This window comes from Heteronotia binoei, chromosome 19 (genome assembly GCF_032191835.1).
Source record: "Heteronotia binoei isolate CCM8104 ecotype False Entrance Well chromosome 19, APGP_CSIRO_Hbin_v1, whole genome shotgun sequence".
NCBI lineage: Eukaryota > Metazoa > Chordata > Lepidosauria > Squamata > Gekkonidae > Heteronotia > Heteronotia binoei.
This window is the reverse complement of record NC_083241.1, coordinates 30,585,031-30,601,800: the sequence shown is the minus strand read 5'-3', so window position 1 is coordinate 30,601,800 and position 16,770 is coordinate 30,585,031. Positions and strand designations below refer to the sequence as shown.

Here is a 16,770-nt window from a genome sequence, read left to right as displayed (position 1 = left end):
GATCCCCCCCACCGAGCTCCAATTGCTGGATTGAGAGCCTCAATAGAGTCATCTCCCCCCCCCCCATCCCCTCTCCCACACAAACACACTGATTTTTGGAAGGATTTGCTGTTACTGCGAACTCACAGGGAGTAAGGGCACCCTGCTTCATTCAGAGCATGCCCAGAACTGCTGATCTCCCTGGGACAGATTTGGGAGGGAAGATAGTTCACATTTGCAGATTTTGTGCATGCAAGGGCTGATTGCATGACTGAATGGTCGCATGTTCAGATGTGGGAAAGGCATGAATGCACAGACATGTGAACAAAAAATGTAGTCTGAGCCTGAAAGGAGCAAGGTCATGTAGGAAAGCCATGTCATGTAGTCAGTTCAGAGACCACCACCCCCTTCCTGCAAAATGTCTCCTTTGCCTTCTCTCTTCCCCCAACCTGGCTGCCTACGACACACATCCATCTGAAGAAGGAGAGGAAGAAGAGTCGGTTTTTATACCCTGCTGTTCACTAGCAAAAAGAGTCTCAGAGCAGCTTAAAATCAAGAGCCAGTTTGGTGCAGTGGTTAAGTGCGTGGACTCTTATCTGGGAGAACCAGGTATGATTCCTCCCTCCTCCACCTGCACCTGCTGGAATGGCCTTGGGTCAGCCATAGCTCTGGCAGAGGTTGTCCTTTAAAGGGCAGCTGCTGTGAGAGCCCTCTCAGCCCCATCCACCTCACAGGGTGTCTGTTGTGTGGGAGGAAGATAAAGGAGATTGTGAGCCGCTCTGAGACTCTGAGTGGAGGGTGGAATATAAATCCAATGTCGTCTTCTTCCTTTCCTATCCCCACAACAGACACCCTGAGGCAGGTGGGACTGAGAGAGCTCTTTTGAGAACTGTGACCAACCCAAGATCACCCAGCTGGCTGCATGTGGAGAACTGAGGAATCAAAACCAGTTCTCCAGATTAGAATCTGCCACTCTTAACTGCCACGTTGGCTCTCTTCAACAACTTCAGTTATGAGGGTGCTTCTGCTTTGTTTACTAGAATTAAGGAACATGGAGGGTGGGAGAATGGTAGCTCAGTGGCAGAGCACATGCCTTCCACTCAGAAGCCCCCCAAGCTCTAGATAAAGGATCTTTAATAGTGAGTGTTAGGAAAGACCCTTCTCTGCCCAAGATTCTGGAGAACTTATGCCCATCCAAGTAAACCATTCAGATGGACCAGTGGTCTGAACTTAATGTAAGGCAGCTTCATGCATACAAGTTGATTGCAAATATGCATGGGTAGTTAAGCCAGGGAGAAAGGAATGTGCTGAGGGAAAGTTAAGCACCACACACACGGACCACCACGCACTAGTTATGGCTTCTACACCCAGACAGCCGTCAGGCTGGCTTCATCCCTTGACAAAATGGACGCCTGGTGTATTTAGAGCATTTACCCATTGTGGTGTAAGTCATGTGCAGCAGCTACAACTGAGACATGGAGGTTAGGGCCGGTACACGCAATCATAGTCCTGTACATACACTTTTATACAGTTTGGCTACCTGCATGGGACTAGAGTCAACATCATTTGCATCACTCTTTGAACAATTATTTAGGCCAATCATATTCTGGTGTCTTAAATGACACACGACCTGCAATGCTTATTATTATTATTTCCCCCAACTGTAAAAAACCTGAGCCAGCCTTGAAAATATCCTGCAAAAACAAATAAAGTTTCACATAAATATGTCGTTAATGCTAGCCATTTCTTTCTATGGGACTTCAAACCTTCCAGGGAGGTCACCTCTGCGCCAAGAAACTCTTAAAATCTCGTATTTGTTTCCATAGTTCAGCATGCGGAGGGCGCAAGGCCCGATCCTTGGCTTCTCTAGTTACAAGACCTGGAGCAGCTGGTGCTGCAGAAGTTCACAGGCCGCCCGAGCTCCCCTCAGAGTTCATGCTTCACCTGCCGCTCACCTCGGAGACTGCTCTGATTTCGACCTAATGTGGTCTCTGGCTAACAAATTGGATCTGATTGTGTGCTTTTAAAGAAATCTCTTTTGCCACCTGAAACCTCCAGTTCCAGGACTGCTGGGGATATATATGAATTTGGCTGCAGGAATCCACTTAACATAAGCAAGGGGCTCCCCTGGCGCAAAACCCCGTACACTGGGTTTTGAGAAAGCAATGGACAGCACAACCTTCTTGAACTGTGTCTGATCTTTGCAACTCAGTGTACCCAAGATAATCCCTGGGCCAAAGGAGGCCCGTCTGAAAGCAACCAGAGACGGCCTTTTCGATTGCGGCTCCCTGTTGGTGGAATCAGCTCCCGGAGGAGGTGAGGGCCCTGCGGAACCTTGAACAGTTCCGCAGGGCCTGCAAAACAGCCCTCTTCCGGTTGGCATATAATTAATTGTTATCGGAATGCCTGAATATTCAAATCTCGAACAACAGATTATTGAATACTGGAATATTGAAGAATTGATTTAGGAAAAGGTAGCATAGTACATATTGAAGTGAGTTTTATGTGTTTTTATGTATTTATTGTATAATTATTAATGTATTTTAAACTGACTTTGTTAGCTTTTATGTTGTAAGCCGCCCTGAGCCCGCCTTGGTGGGGTAGGGCGGGATATAAATCGAATAAATAAATAAATAAATAAATAAATCCATGCCTCTTCCCCCAAACATCTTGTGCATGCCAGAAGTAAAAAAATAAAAAAGGGTGGCTCATAAAGCCAAGCTAATGCTGATGGACCTGCAGTGCATCAGGTCCTGCTTTGGCCAAAGGAATCTCAGGCGATTTGTCTTGCCTGACTATAATCAGGGACTGGACAGAGCCAGCCCTAAACTGCCTGGCACCCTAAGCAAGGCTAACTTCTGGCCCCCCTGCACTGATAAGGTCACTGAGTCACATGGGGAGCAACCATATTGGTATCCCCAGGAGGCTGGCGCCCTACGTAATTGCCTAGTTTGTCTAGTGGCATGGTCAGCCCTGGGACTGGTGGTCCACTGGGCCACCGTAGAGACAGGAAAGGCCTGAACAAAGGGGAAGTGCCAGACAGATCTCTCTCTCTGCCTACTCTTTCAGCTGTTCTTCTAGTCAAGGATCACAGGAGTGAGGTGGTCAAAGCTGTAACAAGAGCTCTCTCTCTCCCTGTCCCTAGCAGCATGTGGAGGAACTGTCCAAGAACTTGGTTACCCCCTTCCCAGCTCGGGTTACACATCTCAGACACATCATCCCATAGTCACAGGTGTCACTGTGGGCAGCTGGGATCTGCTGGCCACAGGGGGTACTTGTGGAGGGAACTCCCACGCACACACACAGACAGAAAGATGTAGAGAGAGCATAGAGGTGCCCACAGAATCCGATGAATCTCTACATGCAAGCAGCTTTCAGCAAAGCACTTCAAAATCACAGGACACCCATGCGAAAATTCCACACACCCACATGCTGGGAACCCTGAATGTATGCACTGCCGTGTTATTCCGCTTCTGCCAAAAATAAGCCCTGGAGATTTCTAGACTTATTTTCCTGCAAATGTGCAGAAAGGTCATGATTCAGAAGTGACAGCTGCTTCCTAATTCTGCCTTTATCATGATTCGTTTCAGACACCTCATAGCAGAGAAAATTTTGATTTAAAATGAAAGGGAAGGGGGAACAGAACGGAACCAAAGCTGCCAATGTTAGAAGATTTTCCAAGTGTCTCACCTGGAGAAGGTATCAGGAGTTTAAATCCACACTCTGAATCTGATTCTCCTTTACAAAATGGGGCCAGATAAGGTTGCCAAACTCCAGGTGGAGTCTGGAGATCTCCCAGAACTGCAACTGATCTACAGGTGACAGTTCCCCTGGAGAAAATGGCTGCTTTGAAGGGTGAAGTCTATGGCATTATACCTTGCTGAGGCTCCTCCCCTCCCCAAACCCCACCCGCTCCCATATTCACCCCCAAAGTCTCCAGGTATTTTCCAACACAGACCTGGCAACCCTATGGTTACCCCTCATGCGAGTTTTCAAAGCAAGAGGCTTTCGGAGGTGACTAGCCATTGCCTTCCTCTACACAGCAGTATAAGAGCCCCGTAGCACAGAGTGGTAAGCTGCAGTACTGCAGTCCAAGCTCTGCTCACAACCTGAGTTCGATCCCAGCAGAAGCTGGCTTCTGGTAGCCAGCTCAAGGTTAACTCAGCCTTCCATCCTTCCGAGGTTGGTAAAATGAGTACCCAGCTTGCGGGGGGGGAAATGTAGATGACTGAGGAAGGCAATGGCAAACCACCCCGTAAAAAAGTCTGCCGTGAAAACGTCGTGAAAGCAATGTCACCCCAGAGTCGGAAATGACTGGTGCTTGCACAGGGGACTACCTTTACCTTTTTACACAGCAGCACTAGACTTTACTGGTAGTCACCCACCCTGCTTAGCTTCCGAGATCTGGGCTAGCTCGGGTCATTCAGGTTAGTGCACCAGCCCCTTTAACTATCCATGAATGAGAACTCTACGGGATCTTGGCAGGGATGAGTCAGCTGCTTGACCCATTCACACAGCCCCCAGCAGGTGGTCCCTTTGAAGGGGACTGTTTGCTCCAGGGCAGGACTGTGATCCAAAGTCCGGACCAAGACTGTGATCCAAAGTCCGGACCAAGAATAGGACTACTTTTTGGAAGCCTCTCCTGACAACACTGAGTGCTAGAAAATGAGTCACATCCCGCAACTGGAGAGAGATGACGCCAGCTGCCCGGAATTGCAGCCAAGTGAGACTGAATTCGCTCGATGTAAAGTGGGCATGGAAGGATGCCCATCCCTAGGCCGATGAGATGTTGCAGAGGAAAAAGACACAGAGAGATTCAGAGCTCCGTTGTCAGTTTTGGAGGGTCGCCGTGTTGATCAGCAGAGAAAAACAGGTTGCTTACCTGTAACTTATGATCTTCGAGTGGTCATCTGTGCAGTCACACACATGGGTTTTCCCGCTGGAACGAACCCGACCTCGGAGAATTCAAAGCTAGCCTTAGGCGTTATTTTTGGCGCGCACTTCCTCCCGCCCTGGGGAGCAGGCATCCACTGCGCATGCCTGGAGCGGGGGGAAGGCGCTCCACCCACCAGTTTCTTTCCAGCCGCTGTTAAGTGCAAGATAGTCTGAGAAATGTAGAATCGCATAAACAGCAGCGGGGACGGATGGGTGGGCGTGTGTGACTGCACAGATGACCACTCGAAGATCATAAGTTACAGGTAAGCAACCTGTTTATCTTCTTCGTGGTCTCTGTGCAGTCCCACACATGGGTGACTGATAAGCTAACCTGCACGGAGGTGGGTGCTGTTTCTGAAAGAGAAATTTCAGAAGTTAGGTTATACATAACAGATGAGTAAAGGTACTCCCACTCACCATTGGAGAGCATGGCATCTCAGTTGAAAATGGAGCGGAGTACGGCTTGCCCGAAGGAAGAATCTCGCCTTGCATGAATGTCCATAGCATAATGCGTGGCGAAGGTGGACGATGAAGACCACACTGCTGCTGCACAGATGTCTTCAACGGGTATGCCCCTCGCAAAGGCGGAGGATGTGGCTAGTGCCCTAGTAGAGTGTCCCCTTAGAGGTTCTGGAACTGGTTGTTTAGCTAACTTGTAACAAAGTGATATAGCCTCAACCAGCCACTTAGACAGTCTCTGTATAGAGAGTTTTTTGGGAGCTTGCGGTCTTTGGCGTTGTTGAAAGGGTTGCTTTGCAGGGGGTGCCCTTCTTCTCCAGTAATCAGATTGCTTAGGAGATCTGGTGCGCTTGTAAAAGGGGGTCCTCCAAGGTCTCTGCCTGTTACCCTGAGGTTGCTGTTGGGTTACCCCCAGTCGTTTCGCTCTCTTCCTACTGTCATCCACGGTGGTAAGGATGTCATCCGTGGTGGCATTAAACAGGCCCTGCCCATCAAATGGGAGATCTTCTATTTTATACTTAATGTCCTGTTGTAAGGAGGACGAGCGAAGCCAGGCGTGTCTCCTGAGAGCTATTGCGGTTGCCATTGATCTGGATGTGCATCCGACTGAGTGGCGAACAGTGTTAATCTGTTGCTTGCTAAGACGATTGAGCTCTCTTAGCAGTTTGGTGGCTTGTCGTTGTGATGTTTCAGGTAGCGATGGTACCAGAGTGGTGAGCTGTGTAGCAATGTTGTGTGCATATGCCGCAAAATGAGCCATGTAATTATTAATTTTTACTGATGCTGTGGAGATTGAATAAAGTTTTCTCCCCAGTGTATCTAGTTTACGCCCCTCTTTCTCCGGTGGTACAGGGTGGCGTGTTTGCTTAGTTTTTGACGACGAATGCACAATCATAGAGTTAGGCGCTAGATGGTTAAACAAAAATTTTGACTCCGGGGCGTGAATTTTGTACAGTGACTCGACACGTTTGGATGTTGGTGGTATAGAGGCTGGCTTATCCCAGGCCTCTTTGAGGGCCTCTAAGTGGACTGGAAGCATGGGCAATGATGAAGTAGCAGGTAGGTCTGCATTGATCAAATCGTGGACGACATCGGTAACCTTGGGAAGGTCGGTGGTTAACTTAATGTTCAAAGTTGTGGCCATGTCGGTTATGAGGTCCAAATAGGACTTGGCCCCTTCTGAGGGAGAGAGATCTGCAGGCTTGACTATGTCAGAGGCTGGGGAGGCCGGCTGAGATAAGGACTGTGAAGAGTCTGAAGCCTCAAGGTCTGACTCGTCTTCGTCCCGTGGATCCTCGGGATCCGGTGGTAAGGGCGGTTTAGTTTGCTTGGATGTTGACGGTGTAGGAGAGACTGGAACTCGATGGCGAGGCGATACCGCATGTTCGGAGCGAGATGACAGGTGGCGTTGGTACCGTGCTGGACTTTGTTGTTGTTGGTACCGTGCTGGACTCTGCTGTTGTTGGTACCGTGTTGGACTTTGCTGCTGTTGGTACCGTGCTTGACTTTGCTGTTGTTGGTACTGTGTTGGGCTGTGCTGTTGTTGGTACCGTGCTGAATCCTGTGGTTGGTACCGGCCCAATTCCTTCTGCTGCTGGTACCGTGCCGGGTCCTGTTGTTGGTACCTAGACGAGTCGTGTCGTTGATACCGGCTGTGGTACCCTTCTCGATGTCCCACATCCTGGTGCCGTGAGTCACGGTGTCTACGGGTGCGGTAGGATTCTATAGAAGGGGATCTTGACGGTGTATAGCGCGGATAGGAGCAGCGGGATGGAGAGCGTGATCTGCTATAGTACCGACTCCCCTCGTCTCTACTGAGGGATCGCTCACGGTATCGTGTGGTCTTCTCCTGGTATGGGGATGTCTGGTACCGGTGCTTCATTCTAGGGGACGCCAGATGTCTGTCCCTAGAGAGTGATCTTCCGTGACGTCTATCGGGTGCGTGGTCTCGATGGCGTGGAGAGTCGAAGCGAAGTGGAGACACCATAGCGTCCTTGTAGGTACGAGGGACAGTAACGTCCCGGAAGGAGTCAAGGTCGAGCTGTTTTTGCAGTTGCTGTTGCTGTAGAGCTTTTTGCTGCTGCAGTTGCTGTTGCTGAAGAAGCTGTGAAGATGGCTGTGTAGGTTCCTTCGCCAAGAGGTCCTCCGGCAGGAATTCCTGTATTGAAGGCGAACGAGAGCCAATTCGGATGACCTCGGATTCGATAGCATCTACCGGAGTCAGGACTGGAGGCGGTGTTGGAGCCGTGAGCACTCGGAGTGAAGAGACCGCTAAGGCGGCTTTCGCATCCGAAGCTGACTGGTGAGGCGAAGAAGATTTCTCTTTTCCCGTCGAGTCACCATGTTGTTTCTTGGAATCATGGTGCTTCTTCGGGTGTTTTGAGGGCTTAAGCTTCCTGGGAGTCATAGCCACAGAAGCTGCCTGGACCGTACCGACCCTCTGTGGAGACTTCTGCGGATCAGAAGACTGAGACATAGCCGGGCGCAGAGATTGGGTCAGTAGGTGACTATTCAGTCTAGCGGCGCGGTTCTTTTTAGCTTGTTTGCCGAACTGGGCACAGTGAGCACAAGCGTCAATCCTGTGGGTGTCGCCCAGGCAAATTAGGCACAAAGCGTGGCCGTCTGAGGAGGGGATCTTAGTCCCACAGCGAATACACTTTTTAAAAGTGATTTTAATTACTTTTCCTTCCATACGCCCGGGGGGAGGGGGGGGAAGGAGGAAAAGGGGAGAGATAAAGGAAACAGGAGGATATAATAAAGAATTTTTTTTTTTTTTTATACTATACCAGACAGAAGTAAACGTGGGGAAAAACGAAGGAAGACGTTAGCGGTAGCGGAGAAAAAACAGTTGAGGAGGCTAGTTGAGAGGAGACGCAACGAGGAAGGACTATCCCGGGCGGCGGTCGGAAAGAAACTGGTGGGTGGAGCGCCTTCCCCCCGCTCCAGGCATGCGCAGTGGATGCCTGCTCCCCAGGGCGGGAGGAAGTGCGCGCCAAAAATAACGCCTAAGGCTAGCTTTGAATTCTCCGAGGTCGGGTTCGTTCCAGCGGGAAAACCCATGTGTGGGACTGCACAGAGACCACGAAGAAGATCAACTAGATTCAGGTCCAGTGGCACCTTCAAGACCAATGCGAACATCAAGATGAGCTTTCAAGAGTCAGCACTTCACTCTCAAAAGTGTTGGACTAGGCAACTTCTGGTGCACAAAGAAGAAGATGAGAAGACCCTGAAGGGGGAAAAGCTCATACCCTGGAAACCTTGTTGGTCTCACTCTCTACAGTGCCACTCGACTCAAATCTAGCCTCTCTACTGTTAGGCAAGATGAAACAGGCCTGCAGCAGAATATCAAAAGTTTGCGATGCTCCCATACAAAATGCCAACGTTGAAAAGCAGGAAGAGAGACCAACAGGGAAACTCAAGAGGAAAGGGGCTGTCCCTCTGCCTTGGCCTGTTTTTCCTCCCCTCTGGCTCCAGCCTCAGGTATGTTTTTCAGCTGCCTAGACAACTTAAATGGGCAGTGGCCTTGTCAGTTCTCAGCAGGCCTTCTTGGTTGATGCTATCTGGGAAAGTGCACGTTCACATCCATGGAAATACACACAGCAAAGTAAAGTTACACGCAAGAGCCAAAAGCGAGAAGGACTATATTTGAAGGAGAGCTTCAGCACAATTTATGACTGGTTGAGCAGAGCCAGACAAAAGTTTCTAAAAACCGTGTCCATCTTTAACAGCTGCCATCCTATCCCTGTGAAGCTTTCTCTGGTAGGACAGAATTAATTTGCTGCCATTAATTCAGGGACTTACGCAAAAGGCAACGGAACAAAGTTGGAGTCCAGTGGCCCCTTTAAGACCAACAAAGTTTTATACAAGGTATGAGCTTTCGTGTGCAAGCACACTTCGTCAGATACATTGAAGCAGAAGTTACCGCTCTGTACGTATAGGTAAAGGGTGGGCAGCAAATTAGCATAGCTGAACAGATCAGAGGAACTACCGGCAAGATGGCCGTGTCCAAAGATGACTGCTGTGCCTCCCCAAAGGAAGGAAATGTTTTTTGTCCTCAAAACGGAAGGGGTGCAGAGACTGTAAATGGCTGGCATAGATGAGAAAAGCCACACGTGCATTTAGGAGTGGCTATTTTTACTTGGCTTTTAGGGCTGTTCAAGATCTTTGGAAAATGGCTACTGGCCAAAGAGTGAAAGCAGTAGGGTGGAGAAAGACAGAGAGAAGATCCTGCAGTGATACCAGTCATGGGGATTCCAAGCTCAGCAGGAGGGCAAAGGGCAATGTGGGGGGGAGGAAGATGAGAGCACTGTGGGGGAGGGTTGCATCAGGCACACCCACAGTCTGGCTTACAGTGTGCTCAAAGTACAGACAGGGCTGTGCGCAGTCTGAGCCAAAAGGGCACATGAAATAAAACGCAATTCGATGCCAACAAAATCAAAAAGCTGCACCCAGAATAAAGAGCACAAAAGTTCTGGCTTAATTTGGGAAATCTAAACTATCTCATTAGGAAGCATTTATAAGAATCTGGCATTCTTTCCCCCACAAAGGTTTGTCAGAGGACGTCTTTCATCTTCCCTCTACACAGGGGTGTTGAACTCATTTGTTATGAGGGCCGGATCTGACAAAGACCTTGTCAGGCTGGGCCTTGTGTGTACCTATTTAAAATTAGGAAGAAGATATAAACTTTATAAAGGACACAAACAAACACAATTAAAGATTTTAAAAAAACACATTAAAACATTAGCACTTGTTGGTCTTAAAGGTGCTTTCTTCGTATTTCTCCAGGGAACTGGGCAAAGGAAGCTCTGGCTCTTTCTTTCCTTCCCCAGGGACAAAGAGGGGGAGGAGCCTCAGCCAATAGAAATACTTGCTCAGTAGCTCTGCTGTGCGATTGAGGGAGGCTGGCAAAGCAAGCTCTGCCTCTCCCTCTTCCCCCCCCAAGGGAGGAGCCTCAGCCAATGGAGAAAACAGAGATTTTGCTCTGTAGCTTCTGTGCAACTGAGCAAGCCTTGCAAAGCAAGCTGTGATGCAGAAGGAAGCAGGAGAGAGGGATCAGGAAGCAGATGACAGCCAGTAGCTCGGGGTCTGATAGGAGCTCTCCAGGGGCCTGATTCGGCCCCCGGGCTGCATGTTCAACACCCCTGGCTCTACAGGAACTGCCAAATGGTCTTTACCAGTATATACCAGCATCAACACCCTGGCCATGAGGAATGAAAAGGCACTGGTGAAGCCAGCATAGATTTGAGCAGTTCATACAGACCAACCCTTGCTCCCAGTTTAACAAGATCTCAGGCCAAACTAGACACAGTGGAGGCAGCCATGTTTGTTCACACAGCTGTACTGTTCACATGTACGTCAAAAGAAATCAAAAGATTATGATTGCTCTATAAACTTACCTCCAAGTGGTCTGTTGCCCCAGGCACCAAGGTATGGGGAGCTAAGATGGGGACGGGGGAGGGGTAAAGTTCAGATTTCTTTGTGCATGTCTCTTTTGATGTTAAAGCCAGACTCGTATCCAGCTCCTCACCCTGCCTTGCATGTGAATGTGGCAGATATGTGAACAAGCTAGTATTTCTATCACCGAGTCCTTTCAGGGCAAAAATGGACCAGACCAAAGATCATCCATCGCCACCTGTCTATAAAAATGCAAGCTGCAGGTTCTTGCAGCCTCAATTTAGCTTGGGACTGTGCAGAGAAGAGAGGTTAACCCTTCAACTTCCATTTATTTCACTGACTGGAAGCACACTCCCTTGTTTTATTAGGAATTTTAAAGGAATAAATACATGGTTTTTAAGGATAATTTCCCCCCCCTTAAAAACACTAACGTAGAGTGAGAACGTTAGTTTGGTGTAGTGGTTAAGTGTGCAGACTCTTTTCTGGAAGAATCGGGTTTGATTCCCCACTCCTCCACTTGCACCTGCTAGCATGGCCTTGGGTCAGCCATAGCTCTGGCAGAAGTTGTCCTTGAAAGGGCAGCTGCTGTAAAAAGCTCTCTCAGCCCCATCCACCTCACAGGGTGTCTGTTGTGGGGGAGGAAGGTAAAGGAGACTGTAGGCCGCTCTGAGCCTCTGTCCCTGAAAGGGCAGCTGCTGTGAGAGCCCTCTCCAGCCCCACCCACCTCACAGGGTGTCTGTTGTTGGGGAGGAAGGGAAAGGAGATTGTAGGCCGCTCTGAGTCTCTGTCCTTGAAAGGGCAGCTGCTGTGAGAGCCCTCTCCAGCCTCACCCACCTCACAGTGTTGTGGGGGAGGAAAGTACAGGAGATTGTGAGCCGCTCTGAGACTCTTTGGAGTGGAGGGCGGGATATAAATCCAATATCTTCTTCTTCTTCAATTAACAGCACTGAATAGAATCTGAAGGGTTAAACTTCCTTTCTCCGCCCCACAGAGGCAAAATGAGGCTGAACAAGCCTAAAATTTGCATGTTATAAAGAGGTGCTACTGAATACACCCTGCATAAGAAAGGAGTTTTGGCAAAAAAGTTGATCTTACTAATCCAGCTACAATAGTTACTATTTCCACAAATTAATTCAGTTACAAAAACTGCTATTTCCACAAACTATGAACTCATTAATTGAAGGAGTAAGGGCTTAGCCTCCAAACAGAGGCTTAAATGAAATGTTTTGCCATTGGTTAATATTATTAACAGCCAAAACGCAGCTGCAAAAAAAGCAGAGGACTGGCGATGCTAACTCTGAAAATGTTAAACACTGATTAAACTTCACCTTAGTAGTAGCAGTACTTGACTTTTGAGAGAAGCAGACAAAATTTGTGAGTTTTTGCAATCACTATGGAAATATCAGACTGGAATACAGATGTTACAGCTTCTGCTCCTGTGTACAAAAGTGGCTGTGCTCTTGGCTGCCCACGTAATTGTTCTATTTCGTATTTTGTAATCAGCTTACTGATTGACTGAACTTTTTATCATTCTTGTAATCTACCTTGAGTCCTTGAGAGCAATGGGAACAATAAATAAAGTAAATACACAATGAAATCAAATTTACACCATTTTAAAATAACAAAACTATTATAGGCGCTTTCACACATGCTAAATAATGACGTTACAATCCACTTCAATGACCATTTTCAAGTGGATTTTGCAATTTCACACAGCAAAATCCAGTTGCAAAGTGCACTGAAAGTGGATTGAAAGAGCCAGGCAAGCCCAAACTTGTCAGATCTCAGAAGCTAAGCAAGGTCAGATCTGGCAAGTACTTGGATGGGAGACCTCCTTGGAATACCAGAGCCGGAGGCAGTGGCAGGCTGTAACAAGCGACTTCTCTGAATGTCCTCCATACCCCAATAGGAGTTGCCAGAAGTCGCCATGACTTCCAGGCATGCACACACACAAAATACAAAATTATATAGAAAAAGAAAAGAAGAAAGTGGATTGAAAGTGTGTGATTAAGTGTGTGCAAAAGCTAGGGATGTCAGCCTCCAGGTGGGACCTGAGGATCCTCTGGAATTACAACTCATCTCCAGACTACAGAGATCAGTTCTCCTGGAAGAAATGGCTGCTTTGGAGGGTGGAAGAAGACGACTGCAGATTTATACCCCGCCCTTCTCTCTGAATCAGAGACTCTGCAGCTTACCATCTTCTATATCTTCTCCCCCAACAACAGACACCCTGTGAGGTGGGTGGGGCTGAGAGGGCTCTCACAGCAGCTGCCCTTTCAAGAACAACCTCTGCCAGAGCTATGGCTAACCCAAGGCCATTCCAGCAGCTGCAAGTGGAGGAGTAGGGAATCAAACCGGGTTCTCCCAGATAAGAGTCCGCCCACTTAACCACTACACCAAACTGGACTCTGTGACATTGTATTCCAAAGAGGCCCCTGCTCTCTCCAGGCTCCATCCCCAAATCTCTAGAAGTTTCTCAGCCAGGACTGGGCAACCTGACCCCCCCATCTCTCACTGGTGGCCAGGGAGGACCCGGCAGCCCTACTGAAAGCACTCCGTGTTAGTAAGAGAGATCCAACCTTACTCCCTCTCCTCAGCACCATCCTCTTGTTCTGCCACTAGCCAACCATCAAAATCCCCGTTTTGTTAATTACCTGTAACAATGCATGTGAATTTGGCATCCGCGTCCTCAGATACAGCATAAGATTTAAGGGTAGTTTCAAACAGCGGTTGAGTCTCCTCCGTCAGCTGTGCAATAATTGTGCAGAAGGTGCTCCTGGGAATAATTCGAGAAGCAAAAATGAGAACCTGGGGTGAGATTGCAGAAGACATGTCAAGTGAGAAATTCTGATCCTTTGGCCGGGCCGGGGCTGGGGGTGGTGGTCAGTCTTACTTGCTTCCTTCGTACCTATAAACAAAATGGGGGTTAAACTACCTTGGTGTGGGCAGGGGGTGACAATGACTATCAAATCCTTTTGCTGTGTTTTGTACTAATCAATCGTCCTGGGAAAGGTATAGACATCTTCTCTGTCTCCTACGGTTGCCACCTCCAGGTTGGGAAATTCCTGGAGATTTGGGGGATGGAGTCTGGGAAGCTGATGATGACAATCAAATTTTTTTGCTGTGTTTTATACTAATCAGCCGTACTGGGGAAGGGTACAGCCATCTTCTCTCTCTTTCTCTCCTAGGGCCGCCAGGTTGGGGAATTCCTGGAGATTTTGGGGGTGGAGTCTGGGAAGGGAAGGAAAGGGAAGAATTTATGGAGCAGAGGGATTGCAGTGGAGTATAATGCCCTAGAATTCAGCTTCCAAAGTGGACATTTTCTCCAAGGGAACTGATCTCTGTCAACTGGAGATCACTTGTAATTCCAGGACATCGCCAGCCTCCACTGGGAAGTTAGCAAAACTATAGGATCTTAGTGTACGATTGTGTAAATAAAAAACTGCTAGCAGACACCATAAATTTTAAATGACAAAACAGTGTAATATGAAGGCCAGTGGTGAGGCTTGTACATAGAACTTCAAATGAACAAGAACATGCTTCAAAAGGATATTCCCACAAGACAGTTCAAAGCAGTTCAACAAAACTTTCCAATCACAAAGGAATTTCCATTTTCTAGTATTAGTTCATAGAACTAAAGGCAGTTCATCCAAAGATGTCTGTTCTAGATATCAAGATGTTTCATCCATCTTTCTTCAGTTTGGAGGCTTATTTATCACTGGAACCCAATCTTTACAATACATTCATAGAAGACCAACAAGGTTCAAGACGTAACTGTTAGATTTCCAGGTTCAACTGTCCTGTGGGAATATCCTTTTGAAGCATGTTCTTGTTCATCTGAAGTTCTATGTGCAAGCCTGGTCAGAACACCACTGACCTTCACATTACACTGTTTTGTCATTTAAAATTTATGGTGTCTCTTAGCATTTTTTTTTATTTACTCCACTGGGAAGTTGGCATCCCTATAGAGTTAAGCGCATCTTACAGAGTTAAGTGCAGTCTTGAAGGGGTGGTTTAGGGCAAAAAGATCCACGATACTGGAGTTCTGCAACTGGAAGTCTAGGTGGCAACCTAGGAGAGTCCAGGGCATGTCTTCTCGCCTATTATGATTTAAAACAGTCCAAGACTGATCATTTCCAATTGGGGAAATGGCTGCTAATGGAGGAGGAGTGTGATCCTAATGGAGGAGGAGTGTATCCCACAGAGTCTAGAGATGTTGAGGCTCTTGAAAATGGCACTGGGGGAGGAAGCTGCCCCTCAACTGTCCACAAAGCAGTCCCCAGCAAAAATAAGGGCCCCGTGCATTTTGAAAAGTACAAATTAAGGCTTTAAAATAACACCGCATTCCTTGGGGGCGTGGGATTATCCAGTTTGGCCCTTGCTCCTTCGGAGTTGTGGCTTGTCCAGACATAAATGGTTGCAGGAGAAGTCGGGGGAGGGGAGCAGATATCACAGCCATCCTGCCCTACTTGGAACTTGTTCTATGAGTTATCGCTCATTTTGCACAGAGAATGAAACTTTTGTTTTGATGCAGGGGCTGGACACAAACACGGACTTCTCGCGACATCCATCCTTTCCAGGGTCACAAAACTCTCTCACAAGCATCATGCATAGCCTTGTGTCCATGCATGGCATCAGGCTTTGGCCCCACACGAGACCAGCGATGCATCGTTGTTTGCCAAGAGCCACTCACAGTGGTTGTTCTGTGAAAAGAAGCTAGTAGGCAATGACGTCTGGTCTCTATACTCTTCCCCACCTCTTCTTTCTTCAGTCAGCAACCTCCTAAACAAACTTTCCTGGGGCTGTCCTTCAAAACGAAGCCCTGTGTGCGCTTCCAAAAACCTCTAACTTGGAGGTTAGCAACCAACACAAAAGACATGTAATTTAAACTTGGACTTTCTCAGCAATGGCATTCCAGCTGTGGAATGCCTGCCCCCTAGAAACCCCCCCGTTACCCATTTTGTTGGGTTTTTAGATGCCAGGTAAAAACATTCCTTTTCACACAGACTTCTATCTAGCAATGGTGGCCGTGTTAGTCTGAAGCAGTAAAACAAAGATTGAGTCCAGTGGCACCTTTACGGCCAAGGAAGTCTTGTTCAAGGTGTGAGCTTTCATATGCACACAGACCTCCTCAGATACAATGAAATGAAATTTACCAGCCCATACATAAAGGGCAGAGGTTGAACAGCAAATTAGCATGCAACATAATGAAGATGTTTTAACAGATGCAAACAGGAATGATTAGCGAAGTTTTATAAGGTCACCATCTTTTGGATTTAATTCTGGGGAGAAACAGTGGAGCAAATAAATATGTCAAAATTGGAAATAGATGTGTAAATGTATCCTTAATTGTGGAGTGGTAAAGCTGCAGAGTGGTAAAGCTGCAGCACTGCAGTCCGAGTTCTCTGCTCACAACCTGAGTTCGATTCCGGCGGAAGCTGGTTTCAGGTAGCGGGCTCAAGGTTGACTCAGCCTTCCATCCTTCCGAGGTGGGTAAAATGAGTACCCAGCTTGCTGGGGGGAAAGTGTAGATGACTGGGGAAAGCAACGGCAAACCACCCCGTAAAAAGTCTGCCATGAAAACGTCGTGATGCAACTGGTACTTGCACAGGGGTCTGCCTTTATCTTTAAGGGTAACTGATAAGGGTAACTGATGGAGACCTTGTTGTTACTGTAATTACGGTATGTTGCATATTAAGTTGCTATTCAACTTCAGCCTTATATGTATGGACTGGTAAATTCCATTTCTGCATATCTGAGGAAGACTGTGAATGCTTATACCTTGAATAAAACTTTGTTGGTCTTAAAGGTGCCGCTGGACATCTTGGGTATTTTGATGTCTTATGGCCTGCCCCTCTGTTACAAATGACTTTGGTCTGCTGATGTTACTGATTTTTGTTTTATCGCTAAGATCATTTAATTTTAATGTTGGGCTTTTCGAACAGTTTTGAACCACTTCATCAAATATTTACCATCTTCCATTTTGTTAGCCCCCTTGAGAAA

At 47.7% G+C, this 16,770-nt stretch overlaps 1 protein-coding gene across 1 annotated transcript in view; it reads right to left on the bottom strand.

Moving 5' to 3' along the window:
* ALPK3 (alpha kinase 3) overlaps positions 1 to 16,770 on the bottom strand; it is an 86,181-nt gene that overhangs the window by 57,962 nt on the left and 11,449 nt on the right. Inside the window, exon 3 of the mRNA XM_060259741.1 lies at positions 13,422 to 13,543. Within this exon, the coding sequence (XP_060115724.1) occupies positions 13,422 to 13,543 (122 nt within the window). The remainder of the gene's footprint in view (positions 1 to 13,421; positions 13,544 to 16,770) is intronic.